This window comes from Engystomops pustulosus, chromosome 6, assembly GCF_040894005.1.
Source record: "Engystomops pustulosus chromosome 6, aEngPut4.maternal, whole genome shotgun sequence".
NCBI lineage: Eukaryota > Metazoa > Chordata > Amphibia > Anura > Leptodactylidae > Engystomops > Engystomops pustulosus.
In genome coordinates this window covers 4,252,608-4,268,807 of record NC_092416.1, presented here as the reverse complement: position 1 = coordinate 4,268,807, position 16,200 = coordinate 4,252,608, and the positions used below count along the sequence as shown (strand labels likewise).

The 16,200-nt window shown below is 51.3% G+C and overlaps 1 protein-coding gene across 1 annotated transcript; it reads left to right on the top strand.

Moving 5' to 3' along the window:
* The first annotated feature begins 1,986 nt into the window (after nucleotides 1-1,986).
* Nucleotides 1,987-13,344, top strand: RPS19 (ribosomal protein S19). Its single transcript, XM_072113789.1, has 6 exons — nucleotides 1,987-2,070; nucleotides 4,195-4,265; nucleotides 4,353-4,453; nucleotides 10,957-11,140; nucleotides 12,364-12,418; nucleotides 13,275-13,344. The coding sequence occupies exons 2-6, from the start codon at nucleotides 4,195-4,197 to the stop codon at nucleotides 13,299-13,301; spliced, it is 438 nt and encodes a 145-aa protein (XP_071969890.1). The 5' UTR covers nucleotides 1,987-2,070; the 3' UTR covers nucleotides 13,302-13,344.
* Nucleotides 13,345-16,200: the final 2,856 nt, after the last annotated feature.

Here is a 16,200-nt window from a genome sequence, read left to right as displayed (position 1 = left end):
GCTCTGCTCCTGAGCTCTCTGCTGTCCCTGCTGTGCTCTGCTCCTGATCTCTCATCTGTCCCTGCTGTGCTCTGCTCATGACCTCTCTGCTGTCCCTACTGTGCTCTGCTCCTGAGCTCTCTGCTGTCCCTGCTGTGCTCTGCTCCTGATCTCTCAGCTGTCCCTACTGTGCTCTGCTCCTGAGCCCTCATCTGTCCCTGCTGTGCACTGCTCCTGAGCTCTCATCTGTCCCTGCTGTGCACTGCTCCTGAGCTCTCATCTGTCCCTGCTGTGCTCTGCTCCTGAGCTCTCTGCTGTCCCTGCTGTGCTCTGCTCCTGAGCTCTCATCTGTCCCGGCTGTGCACTGCTCCTGAGCTCTCTGCTGTCCCTGCTGTGACCAGCGCCTGAGCTCTCTGCTGTCCCTGCTGGGCTCCGCTCCTGAGCTCTGTGCTGTCTCTGCTGTGCTCTGCTCCTGACCTCTCTGCTGTCCCTGCTGTGCTCTGCTCCTGAGCTCTCTGCTGTCCCTGCTGTGCGCTGCTCCTGAGCTCTGTGCTGTCCCTGCTATGCTCTGCTCCTGAGCTCTCATCTGTCCCTGCTGTGCTCTGCTCCTGAGCTCTCTGCTGTCCCTGCTGTGCTCTGCTCCTGAGCTCTCTGCTGTCCCTGCTATGCTCTGCTCCTGAGCTCTCTGCTGTCCCTGCTGTGCTCTGCTCCTGAGCTCTCTGCTGTCCCTGCTGTGCGCTGCTCCTGATCTCTGTGCTGTCCCTGCTATGCTCTGGTCCTGAGCTCTCATCTGTCCCTGCTGTGCTCTGCTCCTGATCTCACTGCTGTCCCTGCTATGCTCTGCTCCTGAGCTCTCATCTGTCCCTGCTGTGCACTGCTCCTGAGCTCTGTGCTGTCCCTGCTGTGCTCTGCACCCTAGCTCTCTGCTGTCCCTGCTGTGCTCTGCTCCTGAGCTCTCAGCTGTCCCTGCTGTGCTCTGCTCCTGAGCTCTCTGCTGTCCCTGCTGTGACCAGCGCCTGAGCTCTCTGCTGTCCCTGCTGTGCTCTGCTCCTGAGCTCTCTGCTGTCCCTGCTGTGACCTGCTCCTGAGCTCTCATCTGTCCCTGCTGTGCTCTGCTCCTGATGCTCTGCTGTCCCTGCTGTGCTCTGCTCCTGATGCTCTGCTGTCCCTGCTATGCACTGCTCCTGAGCTCTCATCTGTCCCTGCTGTGCACTGCTCCTGAGCTCTGTGCTGTCCCTGCTATGCTCTGCTCCTGAGCTCTCTCATCTGTCCCTGCTGTGACCTGCTCCTGAGCTCTCATCTGTCCCTGCTGTGCTCTGCTCCTGAGCTCTCTGCTGTCCCTGCTGTGCTCTGCTCCTGAGCTCTCTGCTGTCCCTGCTGTGCTCTGCTCCTGAGCTCTCTCCTGTCCCTGCTGTGCTCTGCTCCTGAGCTCTCTGCTGTCCCTGCTGTGCTCTGCTCCTGAGCTCTCTGCTGTGCCTTGCTGTGCACTGCTCCTGAGCTCTCTGCTGTCCCTGCTGTGCTCTGCTCCTGAGCTCTCTGCTGTCCCTGCTGTGACCTGCTCCTGAGCTCTCATCTGTCCCTGCTGTGCTCTGCTCCTGATGCTCTGCTGTCCCTGCTATGCTCTGCTCCTGGTGCTCTGCTCCTAAGCTCTCTGCTGTCCCCTGCTCCTGATGCTCTGCTGCCCCTGCTATGCTCTTCTCCTGAGCTCTCGTCTGTCCTTGTTATGCTCTGCTCCTAATGCTCTGCTATGCTAATCTACTTCAGGGCTGATGAAATAAATTATTCGATTCTGTTAAATTAAATCCGAGAACTACAAGTCCCAGCATGCAACGCGGATCTGCTCCCTCCATAGGAGCGCAATGAATGTTAGGACGCACCCACAACCAACCATGTGACCACACCGGAAGCCTGTTGAAGCGTTCCAACCCACATCAAGGCTTGACACGCACCGGCTCCGCCCTCCGTGAGCAGCACGTCGTCCAATCGGATGCCTCCTTGTCCCTTAGAGGCGTAACGTCACGCCGCTCCCCTTCTTCAGCGGCCGGGAGACCCCGTTTTTCCCTTTTGCCTTCTCGCCTCAGCAGAGAGAAGGTGAGTGCGGCCTAGTGCGGCCTGTGCGGCGCCCGAGCCTCGGCCTTTCCTGCTTCTGTAGCCGGAATGTGAGGGCGGTGACGGGCGGGAGTTTGTAATACGGTGGAGGAGCGGGAGGGCTGGGTGCGGACTCCGGGGCCTGAGGCCGCTGCGCTTCCTGTGAGCCGCATCCGGTACCGCGCCGTGTGCATGCGGCCGGGGAGAACGCACATGTTACCCGCCAGGGGCCACAGTCATCCGGTGTATAGTGTAATATACATCGTATTAGCTCCAGCATCGCCTCCTGTAATAGCGCCCTGTGTCTATTATTCTCTGTTATCAGCCCCAGGCCTCCTGCACCCGTGTAATAGCGCCCTGTGTCTATTATTCTCTGTTATCAGCCTCCTGCACCCGTGTAATAGCGCCCTGTGTCTATTATTCTCTGTTATCAGCCTCCTGCACCCGTGTAATAGCGCCCTGTGTCTATTATTCTCTGTTATCAGCCTCCTGCACCCGTGTAATAGCGCCCTGTGTCTATTATTCTCTGTTATCAGCCTCCTGCACCCGTGTAATAGCGCCCCGTGTCTATTATTCTCTGTTATCAGCCTCCTGCACCCGTGTAATAGCGCCCCGTGTCTATTATTCTCTGTTATCAGCCTCCTGCACCCGTGTAATAGCGCCCTGTGTCTATTATTCTCTGTTATCAGCCACCACCGAATCAGCCAGACACTTCCTCAGTCCTGAGCTGTTCCCTCTGATCCCCAGGACCATAAATGTCATGTTCCATGGGATACACTGCTGCTGCTCCCTGTTGTCAGCCTTTTGTGCTCCCTGATATTTTTTTTTTTTTTGGGGGGGGGTGGGATGGCACAGGGTCTGCTACTATAAGGGGCTCTTGTATTGTCCCTTGTTAAACTTAATTTCTGTCCCTATAACTGGGGAAGATGGGTGCAGTCTGTGCCGGAGCCCCCCTAGTCCTGGAGGCTGTGGCCCCTGAGCTATACATGGGTGACCAGATGGGGGTTGTAGTGAGGGACAAGGTGTCACTCAGCTCTCACACAATCATGAAGAGAAATTGTGGTATGGAGGACACAGAACTACTACCCCCAGCATTCCCCCAGGTCTGCAGTTTGTTGATTGCTGCATTAGATGGTTTGGCAGGGCATGCTGGGAGTTTCAGTCTTGCACCAGTAGGGATACTGCTGTGACTCTTGCAGTTCTCACCACTCTGGGGCATGCTGGGAGTTGTAGTCCTGGATCGGACGCTGCTGTGACTCTAGCCGTTCCCTCCACTCTGGGGCATGCTGGGAGTTGTAGTCCTGGATCGGACGCTGCTGTGACTCTAGCCGTTCCCTCCACTCTGGGGCATGCTGGGAGTTGTAGTCCTGGATCGGACGCTGCTGTGACTCTAGCCGTTCCCTCCACTCTGGGACATGCTGGGAGTTGTAGTCCTGGATCGGACGCTGCTGTGACTACTGAAGTTCCCTCCACTCCGGGGCATGCTGGGAGTTGTAGTCTTGGACCAGTAGGGACACTGCTGTGACTCTTGCAGTTCTCGGCATGCTGGGAGTTGTAGTCCTGGATCGGACGCTGCTGTGACTCTAGCCGTTCCCTCCACTCTGGGACATGCTGGGAGTTGTAGTCCTGGATCGGACACTGCTGTGACTGTTCCCTCCACTCTGGGGCATGCTGGGAGTTGTAGTCTTGGATCGGACACTGCTCTGACTGTTCCCATCACTCTGGGGCATGCTGGGAGTTGTAGTCCTGGATCAGACACTGCTGTGACTGTTCCCATCACTCTGGGGCATGCTGGGAGTTGTAGTCCTGGATCGGACGCTGCTGTGACTCTAGCCGTTCCCTCCACTCTGGGGCATGCTGGGAGTTGTAGTCTTGGATCGGACACTGCTGTGACTGTTCCCATCACTCTGGGGCATGCTGGGAGTTGTAGTCTTGGATCGGACACTGCTGTGACTGTTCCCATCACTCTGGGGCATGCTGGGAGTTGTAGTCCTGGATCGGACACTGCTGTGACTCTTGCAGTTGGGTCTCGGCTCCGGCTTTCTGTGCGTCTGATCTTACATTTAGTATTTTTCTGTCTCCTGCAGTTTGCTGCTCTTTGATTCATTGCTGTTTCTGTCCCTGCAGATGCCCGGAGTCACAGTGAAAGACGTGAACCAGCAGGAGTTCGTCAGAGCCCTGGCTGCTTTCCTAAAGAAGTGAGTAGTGATGGTGGTGGGAATGATGATGATGGTGGTAGTTGTTGTCCCTGTTGCTCTGTACTAATCTTCCATCTCCGCTTCCAGGTCTGGTAAACTAAAGGTCCCGGATTGGGTGGACATCGTGAAACTCGCAAAACACAAGGAGCTGGCGCCCTACGATGAGAACTGGTTCTACACCCGCGCTGGTAAGATCCTCGCCGTGCGGCTGGCCGGGCGCCTCTTCTGTCGCCCCGCCGGGGTCTCTGTAGCTTTTCTATCTCTGTGTCACAGATCTGCAGCGCTGATGGTGCATTGCATGCTGCTCATTACCATTAGTGGAGCTTGGTGCAGGGCACGTAACATGGGTGCAGGCCGATGTCCGCCGGAGGGGCAGAGCTTGGGTTACGCTTCCCTTTTTGTATAGGAATCACTGTCCTGTGTGTCTCCTAGGCCTGGGGGCTCTGGGTTCTGCTCCTCACTTGCCTATTGGATGCAGATATTGCTACCTGCTGACATTCCCTGGCTCAGGTGTGCGTTATGTTGCATCTTCAGGACCTGGCTCCACAACACCTGCAGTAAGTGCTTGTCCCACTCGTAGGTGTCTGATGACACGGCACCGCCCTATTGGGTGGGATTGTCGTCCTCTGTTACACTGACAGCTGGGAGCCCCTCCGAGGCCTTCATAGCGTGTTATACGCCCCATACAGTAGTGATCAGACCCCTTAGTGTTAAAGCACCCAAGGGGGGCCTGACATAAGAGAAACAAAACGTACAAACCCGAAACCTCTGCATTAGTAGTACATTATAATACATGTAACGGGGGAGGTTTTATCAAGAAGTCAAATTTTTATTGAACTGCATAAAATACAAGCGGTCACTAGGACCTAAAAACATAAAACCATGTGGCGGTCACTTAATAATTCTACACATGAATCGATCGCGTACTTAAGGTTTATAACGTCTGGACAATCTTTGTTCTACATGTAAATTGCAAACTTCTTGCTCCTCCGGATTTGGAATTTTTTTTTCCAGCGTTCCAGTGCGTCGCCCTGACATAGTATCTCCTAGATTGTCAGCTCTTGTGCGCAGCGCCCTGGCTCCTCTATTACTCTGTTATATCTGTGTAGAGGCTTCAGTTTTGTAACGTTGATGACGGATCAGTTTTTTTTTACTACATTGATTGCGCTGGACTTATAATGGAGTCTGGTATTACATCCTCTGTTCTGTAATTTGATTGGATAGTTGGAGGAGATCTGCTGCGCTCCCCATACTAGGTAACAGAAGACTTGTATAATCCTTTCACATTCTCGATCACCTCTCTGTTGGGTCTTAACACTTATAATCGCACAAACCATTTTGTGTGTTACGTGTGAATGAGCCCTCATTTGTTTCGAGGCATAAACTGGCGCGGTCCAAAAAACGCCATTGGGTGCAAGTCCTTCCGGTGACTACAGAGGTAGAATGACGAGACTTGCCATGCCAAGACGTGTGTTCTGCCTCTCCTGGTATTTGGGGGGGAAAAAGGGTTTTAAAAGCTGATGCCCCTAAAGCTAATTTGCATAATTTTTAAAGCCCTTTTTTCTTTCACACCAGTATGTCAGTGCTTGGTCTCCGAACCTTCATCCTGGTAGTAGGTGTCAGGATAAGTAATGCATAAGGTTTTCCCATTGATTTCAGTCGTGTCTGTTAGTATTTATTACAATTTTCGTTAGACCTTCCATCTTTTTGGAGTGGATAGTAGGAAGGAAAGAGAAATGTCAGTATAATGAAAAACGGAAAGTATATACAGCACTGCGGCACATGATGGCGCTATAGAACGCTCTCCCTCTGGTGCCCTCTTTGTAGTTTACGTTTGTTTTGTGCCCCTTTTATCTTCCCGTGGTGTGAGGTTTGTCCTCCGCCGCGATGGTCCGCACCATATACTGGGACGATGGAAACCTATGACAGACGCTGCGCTCCAGGTGACTCCTCCCCTTTTTTGTGTCAGTACAATAAGAGGTGACAAGTTTATTTGGATTTTAATCCATTTTAACCCCTACGGGACTCCGCCTCTTTTGGCCTTAAGGACGCGGCCCCATTCTTCAAATCTGACCTGTGTCACTATAAGTGGTTATAGTTTTGGAACGCTATGAGATTGTTTTCTCGTGACACATTGTACTTCAAATTAGTTTAAAAATTTGGATGAAATCTTTTGTGTTTAGTTATGAAAAAAAACAAAATTTGGCAAAAATTTGGAAAAATTCTTTATTTTCAACGTTCTAAATTCTCTACTTTTGATGCAGATAGTCAAAGCACCCAAATAAATTCATAACTTACATTTCCCAAGTATCTGCTTTATGCTGGCATGGTTTTTTAAGATTCCACATATTTTACTAGAATGTTATGAGGCTCAGAATTTGGGGCCATTTTTCACATTTTTTGTAAAATCACCAAAACCCATACTTAGATGGACCTGCTCAACTTCTAATTGACACTGAGAGGCCTAAATAATAGTGAGACTCATAAATTACCCCATTGTGGAAACTACACCCCTCAACGTATGAAAAACCACTTTTAAGAAGTTTGTTAACCCTTTATGTGTTTTATAGGGGTTAAAACAAAATGGAGGTGCAGTCTACAAATTGTAATATTTTCTCACAATACACTCATGTTGGGTGGAAAATTAAACATTTACAATGGATTAAATGAATAAAGGCTCCACAAAGTTTGTTACCCAATTTCTCCCGAGTACACGGATACTCTATATGTGCTGGTAACCTGCTGTATGGGCGCACGGCCGGGCATAGGATGAATGGAGGCGCATAGAATGGGAGGAGCCATCCAGAGCCGATCCCCCATATGTGCTGGTAACCTGCTGTATGGGCGCACGGCCGGGCATAGAAGGGAAGGAGGAGCATAGAATGGGAGGAGCCATCCAGAGCCGATCCCCCATATGTGCTGGTAACCTGCTGTATGGGCGCATGGCCGGGCATAGAAGGGAAGGAGGAGCATAGAATGGGAGGAGCCATCCAGAGCCGATCCCCCATATGTGGTGGTAACCTGCTGTATGGGCGCACGGCCGGGCATAGAAGGGAAGGAGACACCATCCACATCAGATTTGCTATGTCACATTGTACAGGCTATAATTTTTTTCTTTTTTTTAATGTGGACCTATAGGGGCTTATTTCTTTTGCCACATGAGATGCACTTTTCTGGTACGTAATTTGGGGCATCTATAGCTAATTGATGAGATTTTATTAACTCTTTGTTGGTGGAGGAAATGAAAATCATCACTTTTCAGGAAGATTTTTATGGGTTTTTTTTTTTGGCTGTTTACCACACCATGAAAATAGTATATTATTTTTATTCTATGGGTCGCCACGATTACAAAAAGACCTCATTTATATAGATTTTTTATTTTTTTCCCATTTTTATTGCATAAAAAGTAATTTGGCAAAAATGTTGTTAATTTTAGCATCACCGTCTTTCATATGCATAACTTTTTTATTTTTCGCCTCACAAATCTGTTTAAGGGCTTATTTTTTGCGAGAAGGATTGTTCTTTTTAGTGGTCTTATTTTAGAGTGCATAACATTTTTTAAATCCCTTTTTATAGCATTTTTATAGGGTATTAATTGAAAATTATCTTCTGGAGCTTTTTTTTGTTTTGTTTTTTACGGGGTTCACTTTGCGGATCTAATAACAATTCTGTTTTATTATACAGATTGTTACGGACGCAGGGAGACCAAATATGTGGGGTTTTTGTGTATTTTATTCAATTGTACTGAATAAAAACCAATTTGGAGAAAATCTTGTTCATTTTAGCATCACCATCTTTTCATATGCATAACTTTTTTATTTTTCGGCTGACAAATCTGGTTAGGGGCTTATTTTTTGCGAGAAGAGTTGTTCTTTTTAGTGGGCTTATTTTGGAGTGCATAACATTTTTAAATTACTTTTTAGAGCATTTTTTTATAGGGTATTAATTAAAAATTATCTTTTTTCGGAACGTTTTTGCGTTTTTTTTCTACGGCGTGTACCGTGCGGGTCCAGTAACGATTCTGTTTTATTATACAGATTGTTACGGACGCGGCAATACCAAATATGCGGGGTTTTTTGTGTTTTTGTGTTTTTTATACTTTATTAAGTGTTTTTATGGGAAAGTGACATTTTAGGGGCTTATATTTTTATGTATTTATTTTTTATTTATTATAATGTGTAGTGTTAAGTGTTTTTGCATATTTTTACTTATACATACTTGAACTTAAACCAGTGATGCTCTGATTCTCTGATGCTCTGATCACTGGTTTAAGTTCAATACACTGCTCTACAATACTATTTCATTGTAGAGCAGTGTACAATGTCTGGCGGTGCTCGCGCATGCGCAGACAGTTTACAGTCAGACCCGGAAGGGGTCTGGCTGCCATGGAGACCGGGCAGCTCCGGGGCACATGCCAGTCCTCGGAGCTGCCCAGAAGTGGATCGGATCCCCCGGTAAGCGGCACGGGGGATCCGATACACAGCGCAAACACCCTTACACGCCGCGGTCATGTTTGACCGCGGCGTGTAAGGGGTTAACACCCGCGATCGGAGCCGGCTCCGATCGCGGGTGTTAGCGCAGGCTGTCAGCTGTACTAGACAGCTGACAGCCGCTGCTTCTGGTACCGGCTCCGTTCGTGAGCCGGTGCCAGAAGCAGGACGTTATAGAACGTCCCCGTGCGCTAAGCATCTAGCCCCGGGGATGTACTATAACGTCCTGGTGCGCCTAGGGGTTAAGATTGTCACATGCCGAGGCCAATGACTTCTCCCCATTTCTCTGTACAGACCGGAGCAATGTCTGTGTTACTGTGAGGAGATGACGTTTTCATTGCGATTGCTCAGGGACTGTCGCCCTTTTTGACGCTTTTATTTATTTTTTCGTTGTGAAATGGCCCCAAGATCTCGGTGTCCTGCAGCGGTCACAGGGGTTTGCTGTATTATGTTCTCTGTATAGATCCCCAGTCATTGCCCCCATAGCGGCAGGTGTATCACTTGGGGGGTTTTTTTCTTGATTTTTGTCCCAGTAATTTTGCGCGTAAAGGGGACCCGTCTCCAAGAAATTGGGCACTAGGAGCTGATTGCTAAAGTGCGCAGCTCCTAGTGCTAAAGCAAACGCCGCAGTGTTAGAATGATAGCGCTACCGGAAACCTCTGAGAACACTAACAAACACTGCTGCGCAGTACAAGATACCGCTCTGTGGTACGATGTATTCATGAGGGGGTGCTGCCTCTTCCCCAGATCGCCCTGCTCGCTCCTTAGGCCAGCCGTCCCTAATCCTGCCCCCTCATGAGTACATCAGGACCGCTTGGCGAGCGGTCCGGTGTTTACATTGTACTCCGCCGCAGTGTTTGTTAGCGTTATCGGAGGTTTCCAGTAACGCTATCACTCTAACACTGCGGTGTTTGTTTTAGCACCAGGAGCTGCGCACTTTACTAAGCGGCTCCTAGTGGAGAATTTCTGGGTGACAGGTTCTCTTTAGCCAAACCAGCAGCGCATCAAACATCCCTGTTCCTCACTTTATCAGATGGTTGTAGCTTGTGATAACTCAGGCCCAACGCTGCGTAAGTAATGCGCCACAACTGCGATACATCCGGCCGTAATGAGATTCCTTTTTACTTTACATAAACAGTAACGCACAAAAACGCCCCCTGCTGTAACCACCTTGTTACTGCAGGAAGGATTTATGCATTGTACAGCAGTGAGGGCTGAGGGGGTGTCTGCTGTATTACACGGCTGACACACGGGTGCTGCTGCGGCCATCTTGGATGGAAGATCGGGGCAATGACAGCTGGGAGCCTGTTAGTCTAGTATAGAATAGTCTCTGCTATAGAGGCCGTACACGTATAGTATACTGCAGGAATCATAAAATTCTCCTCACACCCCCCTCTCCCTAGAAAACACAAACAAGTAGAATTTTGTTTTTTTTTTACGGCGGCCATTAAGGGTACGTTTTCTGCCCCACCGCACATCAGAAAAAGATTGCGGGACATCGGGTCCTGTAAGTGCCGGTGTCCTCACAGACCAGACCCGACACGAACGCCCAGGACCGGGCGACTCCCAGGAGATGCAAAAAAATTGTCTATTGTCTGATAGTTTGAGTTCCAGGGTAAATGCATCAAAATGTGTCAGGTGCGTAGTTTTATTGTTGTATTATAAATACACCCTAGAGAAAGGGTTAATAAGAGGGGCCATGAGGGACCACAAAAAGACCCTGTACAACTATGGAGACATGACATAAGCTGCAGCTTGTAGAAGGAGACGTCCTGGTCTCTGAGGTGCAGGTGTAAGGGGTGACCCAGTATCCGGGGGGGGGGGGGTCAGGCTTGTTTCCTTCAGGGGATCCTCTGGGCACGTCTAGGATGTAATGCACTGGAAATGTTTCCATCATGTTGTGCAGTGTGACCTTCCCTTTAAGGGGGCGGTATACAGCTGTCCATGTATTTGGTATAGGTGGGGGTGTCTTTTATCTGCACCCTATGTGTGCATGTCCCTGGCAGTCACTCCCCGCTGCTTTATCTACCTGCAGTCCCCCCTTCTGCCAGGGGGGGGCACCAGCCTTCGCTCTGTAGTGGGAACATGTCCTGACATGTCCTGGTCCTTTACTAGCAATGGACTTGTGGCTATTTAACCCCTTGGATGCCTCTGTTTCCTCGTATTCAGACCCCACAATAATGGTATCCGCTTCCTTTCAGCCTCCACAGTGCGTCACTTGTACCTCCGTGGCGGTGCCGGCGTGGGCTCCATGACCAAGATCTATGGTGGACGTCAGCGCAACGGTGTCAAGCCAAGCCACTTCAGCCGCGGGTCCAAGAGCGTAGCCAGGAAAGTACTACAGGCGCTGGAGGGCCTGAAAATGGTGGAGAAGGACCCCAATGGGTGAGTGGCGCATCCTCTGCCGGGGGCTCCGGTTTCTGCTGCAGATTGGGAAGAGAAGGATTGTGTCCCCGGAGATGACATCACATGATCACTTACAGGGGGTCACATCCTAGTGGCAGGAGCTGCTGCGCTCTTACTGGTGGGACAGGGTACCTGCAGCAGAGACCACCGGGGTGACCGCTGGACCAGAGGGCTCTGCGTTATGCTGCAGATTGGGAGAGAAGGATTGTGTCCCCGGAGATGACATCACATGATCACTTACAGGGGGTCACATCCTAGTGGCAGGAGCTGCTGCGCTCTTACTGGTGGGACAGGGTACCTGCAGCAGAGACCACCGGGGTGACCGCTGGACCAGAGGGCTCTGCGTTATGCTGCAGATTGGGAGAGAAGGATTGTGTCCCCGGAGAGGACATCACATGATCACTTACAGGGGGTCACATCCTAGTGGCAGGAGCTGATGCGCTCTTACTGGTGGGACAGGGTAACTGCAGCAGAGACCACCGGGGTGACCGCTGGACCAGAGGGCTCTGGGTTATGCTGCAGATTGGGAGAGAAGGATTGTGTCCCCTTAGATGACATCACATGATCACTTACAGGGGGTCACATCCTAGTGGCAGGAGCTGATGCGCTCTTACTGGTGGGACAGGGTAACTGCAGCAGAGACCACCGGGGTGACCGCTGGACCAGAGGGCTCTGCGTTATGCTGCAGATGATCACTTACAGGGGGTCACATCCTAGTGACAGGAGCTGCTGCGCTCTTAGTGGTGGGACAGGGTACCTGCAGCAGAGAACACCGGGGTGACTGCTGGACCAGAGGGCTCTGCGTTATGCTGCAGATTGGGAGAGAAGGATTGTGTCCCCGGAGATGACATCACATGATCACTTACAGGGGGTCACATCCTAGTGACAGGAGCTGCTGCGCTCTTAGTGGTGGGACAGGGTACCTGCAGCAGAGAAAACCGGGGTGACTGCTGGACCAGAGGGCTCTGCGTTATGCTGCAGATTGGGAGAGGAGGATTGTGTCCCCGGAGATGACATCACATGATCACTTACAGGGGGTCACATCCTAGTGGCAGGAGCTGCTGCGCTCTTAGTGGTGGGGCAGGGTAACTGCAGCAGAGACCACCGGGGTGACCGCTGGACCAGAGGGCTCTGCGTTATGCTGGGTCTTGTGTGAAGCAGCAAGTGTTGATAATTAACCCTTTAATCTCCTTGTGTTACAGCGGTCGCAGAGTGACTCCCCAAGGACAGAGAGACTTGGACAGAATTGCTGGACAGGTGAGACCCTCCTAATTATCCCATGATTCCATCCTGCAAGATCCCAATCCCTTTACTCCCTGGCATAGAGGGGCATTTGTAGCCCCCCATTAACGCAACTGCCATCAAAATCCGTCCGGATAAAGCAGAGACTCGTAGATGCAGGAACAGAGAGCGTTGGAATCTTATTTGTTATCCGTGGCCTCCTTCCTTCTGAATTCAACTTTAATAATCATGCTAATGAGTCAGACGGGCTCTAAGGGGTGTTAGCAGAGCCCCTCAGTACCGCAGATTCACAGGCTGTTACAATGAGCAGTATCACAGTATACAAGGTTAGAAAAAGACTTTAAGAATCCATTTTTTTTTCCCCATAACCTTGCTCTCCTGATATGTCTCGCCCAACCCTCTCCCTCCGACTGTGCAATCTAGCAGCAGCGGATGTACAGGGGGAGAGAGCTGCTCAGTGTAACAGCATATGAAGAAAAATTAGAGGAGCTCTGAAAACACCCTCCAGAACCCTTGTGTCTCATTACCATAGTTATAGAAGTTGATGTTAGAAGGATTAAGGTCATGGATAACAAATGTAAGATTTCCAGTCACAATACCTGGATCTATTTTCTTTAATCCCAGATTCTTGCCATTACGAATGTCTCATCATGGGAATAACCCCCCGTCCATTTAATGAGCCGCCTAAGTATTTAAAAGGGATGGTCACTGGATGTTCAGTCATTAATCAGATGTCACATAAAGAGAAGTGGTGAAGCTTTATAATATAATATCCCATACTGTGTGTAGATACAGCCCTGATCTCACAGCGCTGCACCTCTCCCCATTGTCCCCTCATTACTGATCTCTGGGTTTTTCTTCCTCCTTACAGGTTGCAGCTGCAAGCAAGAAACATTAACCAAATTTGTTAAAATAAAATATTCTGCTCCAAAACTGACAAAGCCGTGATGTGATTTATTACCAGGATTCAGGGGAGTCCATCTGATAATAAGTGATGAGGTTCAGCCCTCATAATGGAGAACAGGACATGGCAGCTCCCTGTGTATGGGGGGTGTAGTCACAGAGAGGTCAGAGCGCCCATGCTGACCCCTGACCACTGCTGGCTATGATAGAAAGGTGTCAGGACACACAGGACATGGCAGCTCGCTGTGTATGGGGGGTGTAGTCACAGAGAGGTCAGAGCACCCATGCTGACCCCTGACCACTGCTGGCTATGATAGGAAGGTGTCAGGAGACACAGGACATGGCAGCTCGCTGTGTATGGGGGTGTAGTCACAGAGAGGTCAGAGCGCCCATGCTGACCCCTGACCACTGCTGGCTATGATAGAAAGGTGTCAGGACACACAGGACATGGCAGCTCGCTGTGTATGGGGGGTGTAGTCACAGAGGGGTCAGAGCACCCATGCTGACCCCTGACCACTGCTGGCTATGATAGAAAGGTGTCAGGACACACAGGACATGGCAGATCGCTGTGTATGGGGGGTGTAGTCACAGAGGGGTCAGAGCGCCCATGCTGACCCCTGACCACTGCTGGCTATGATAGAAAGGTGTCAGGACACAGGACATGGCAGCTCGCTGTGTATGGGGGGTGTAGTCACAGAGAGGTCAGAGCGCCCATGCTGACCCCTGACCACTGCTGGCTATGATAGAAAGGTGTCAGGACACACAGGACATGGCAGCTCGCTGTGTATGGGGGGTGTAGTCACAGAGAGGTCAGAGCACCCATGCTGACCCCTGACCACTGCTGGCTATGATAGAAAGGTGTCAGGACACACAGGACATGGCAGCTCGCTGTGTATGGAGGGTGTAGTCACAGAGGGGTCAGAGCACCCATGCTGACCCCTGACCACTGCTGGCTATGATAGAAAGGTGTCAGGACACACAGGACATGGCAGCTCGCTGTGTATGGGGGATGTAGTCACAGAGGGGTCAGAGCGCCCATGCTGACCAGTGACCACTGCTGGCTATGATAGAAAGGTGTCAGGACACAGGACATGGCAGCTCGCTGTGTATGGGGGTGTAGTCACAGAGAGGTCAGAGCACCCATGCTGACCCCTGACCACTGCTGACTATGACAGAAAGGTGTCAGGACACACAGGACATGGCAGCTCGCTGTGTATGGGGGGTGTAGTCACAGAGGGGTCAGAGCGCCCATGCTGACCCCTGACCACTGCTGGCTTTGATAGAAAGGTGTCAGGATACAGGACATGGCAGCTCGCTGTGTATGGGGGGTGTAGTCACAGAGGGGTCAGAGCACCCATGCTGACCCCTGACCACTGCTGGCTATGATAGAAAGGTGTCAGGACACAGGACATGGCAGCTCGCTGTGTATGGGGGGTGTAGTCACAGAGAGGTCAGAGCACCCATGCTGACCCCTGACCACTGCTGGCTATGATAGAAAGGTGTCAGGACACACAGGACATGGCAGCTCGCTGTGTATGGGGGATGTAGTCACAGAGGGGTCAGAGCACCCATGCTGACCCCTGACCACTGCTGGATATGATAGAAAGGTGTCAGGACACACAGGACAGGGCAGCTCACTGTGTATGGGGGTGTAGTCACAGAGGGGTCAGAGCACCCATGCTGACCCCTGACCACTGCTGGCTATGATAGAAAGGTGTCAGGACACACAGGACATGTCAGCTCGCTGTGTATGGGGGGTGTAGTCACAGAGGGGTCAGAGCGCCCATGCTGACCCCTGACCACTGCTGGCTATGATAGAAAGGTGTCAGGACACACAGGACATGGCAGCTCGCTGTGTATGGGGGGTGTAGTCACAGAGGGGTCAGAGCGCACATGCTGACCCCTGACCACTGCTGGCTATGATAGAAAGGTGTCAGGACACACAGGACATGGCAGCTCGCTGTGTATGGGGGATGTAGTCACAGAGGGGTCAGAGCGCCCATGCTGACCCCTGACCACTGCTGGCTATGATAGAAAGGTGTCAGGACACACAGGACATGGCAGCTCACTGTGTATGGGGGGTGTAGTCACAGAGGGGTCAGAGCGCCCATGCTGACCCCTGACCACTGCTGGCTATGATAGAAAGGTGTCAGGACACACAGGACATGGCAGCTCGCTGTGTATGGGGGGTGTAGTCACAGAGGGGTCAGAGCGCCCATGCTGACCCCTGACCACTGCTGGCTATGATAGAAAGGTGTAAGGACACACAGGACATGGCAGCTCGCTATGTATGGGGGGTGTAGTCATATAGAGGTCAGAGCGCCCATGCTGACCCCTGACCACTGCTGGCTATGATAGAGAGGTGTCAGGACACACAGGACATGGCAGCTCACTGTGTATGGGGGGTGTAGTCACAGAGGGGTCAGAGCGCCCATGCTGACCACTGCTGGCTATGATAGAAAGGTGTCAGGACACACAGGACATGGCAGCTCGCTGTGTATGGGGGGTGTAGTCACAGAGGGGTCAGAGCGCCCATGCTGACCCCTGACCACTGCTGGCTATGATAGAAAGGTGTCAGGACACACAGGACATGGCAGCTCGCTGTGTATGGGGGGTGTAGTCACAGAGGGGTCAGAGCACCCATGCTGACCCCTGACCACTGCTGGCTATGATAGAAAGGTGTCAGGACACAAAGGACATGGCAGCTCGCTGTGTATGGGGGTGTAGTCACAGAGGGGTCAGAGCACCCATGCTGACCCCTGACCACTGCTGGCTATGATAGAAAGGTGTCAGGACACACAGGACATGACAGCTCGCTGTGTATGGGGGGTGTAGTCACAGAGGGGTCAGAGCGCCCATGTTGACCCCTGACCACTGCTGGCTATGATAGAAAG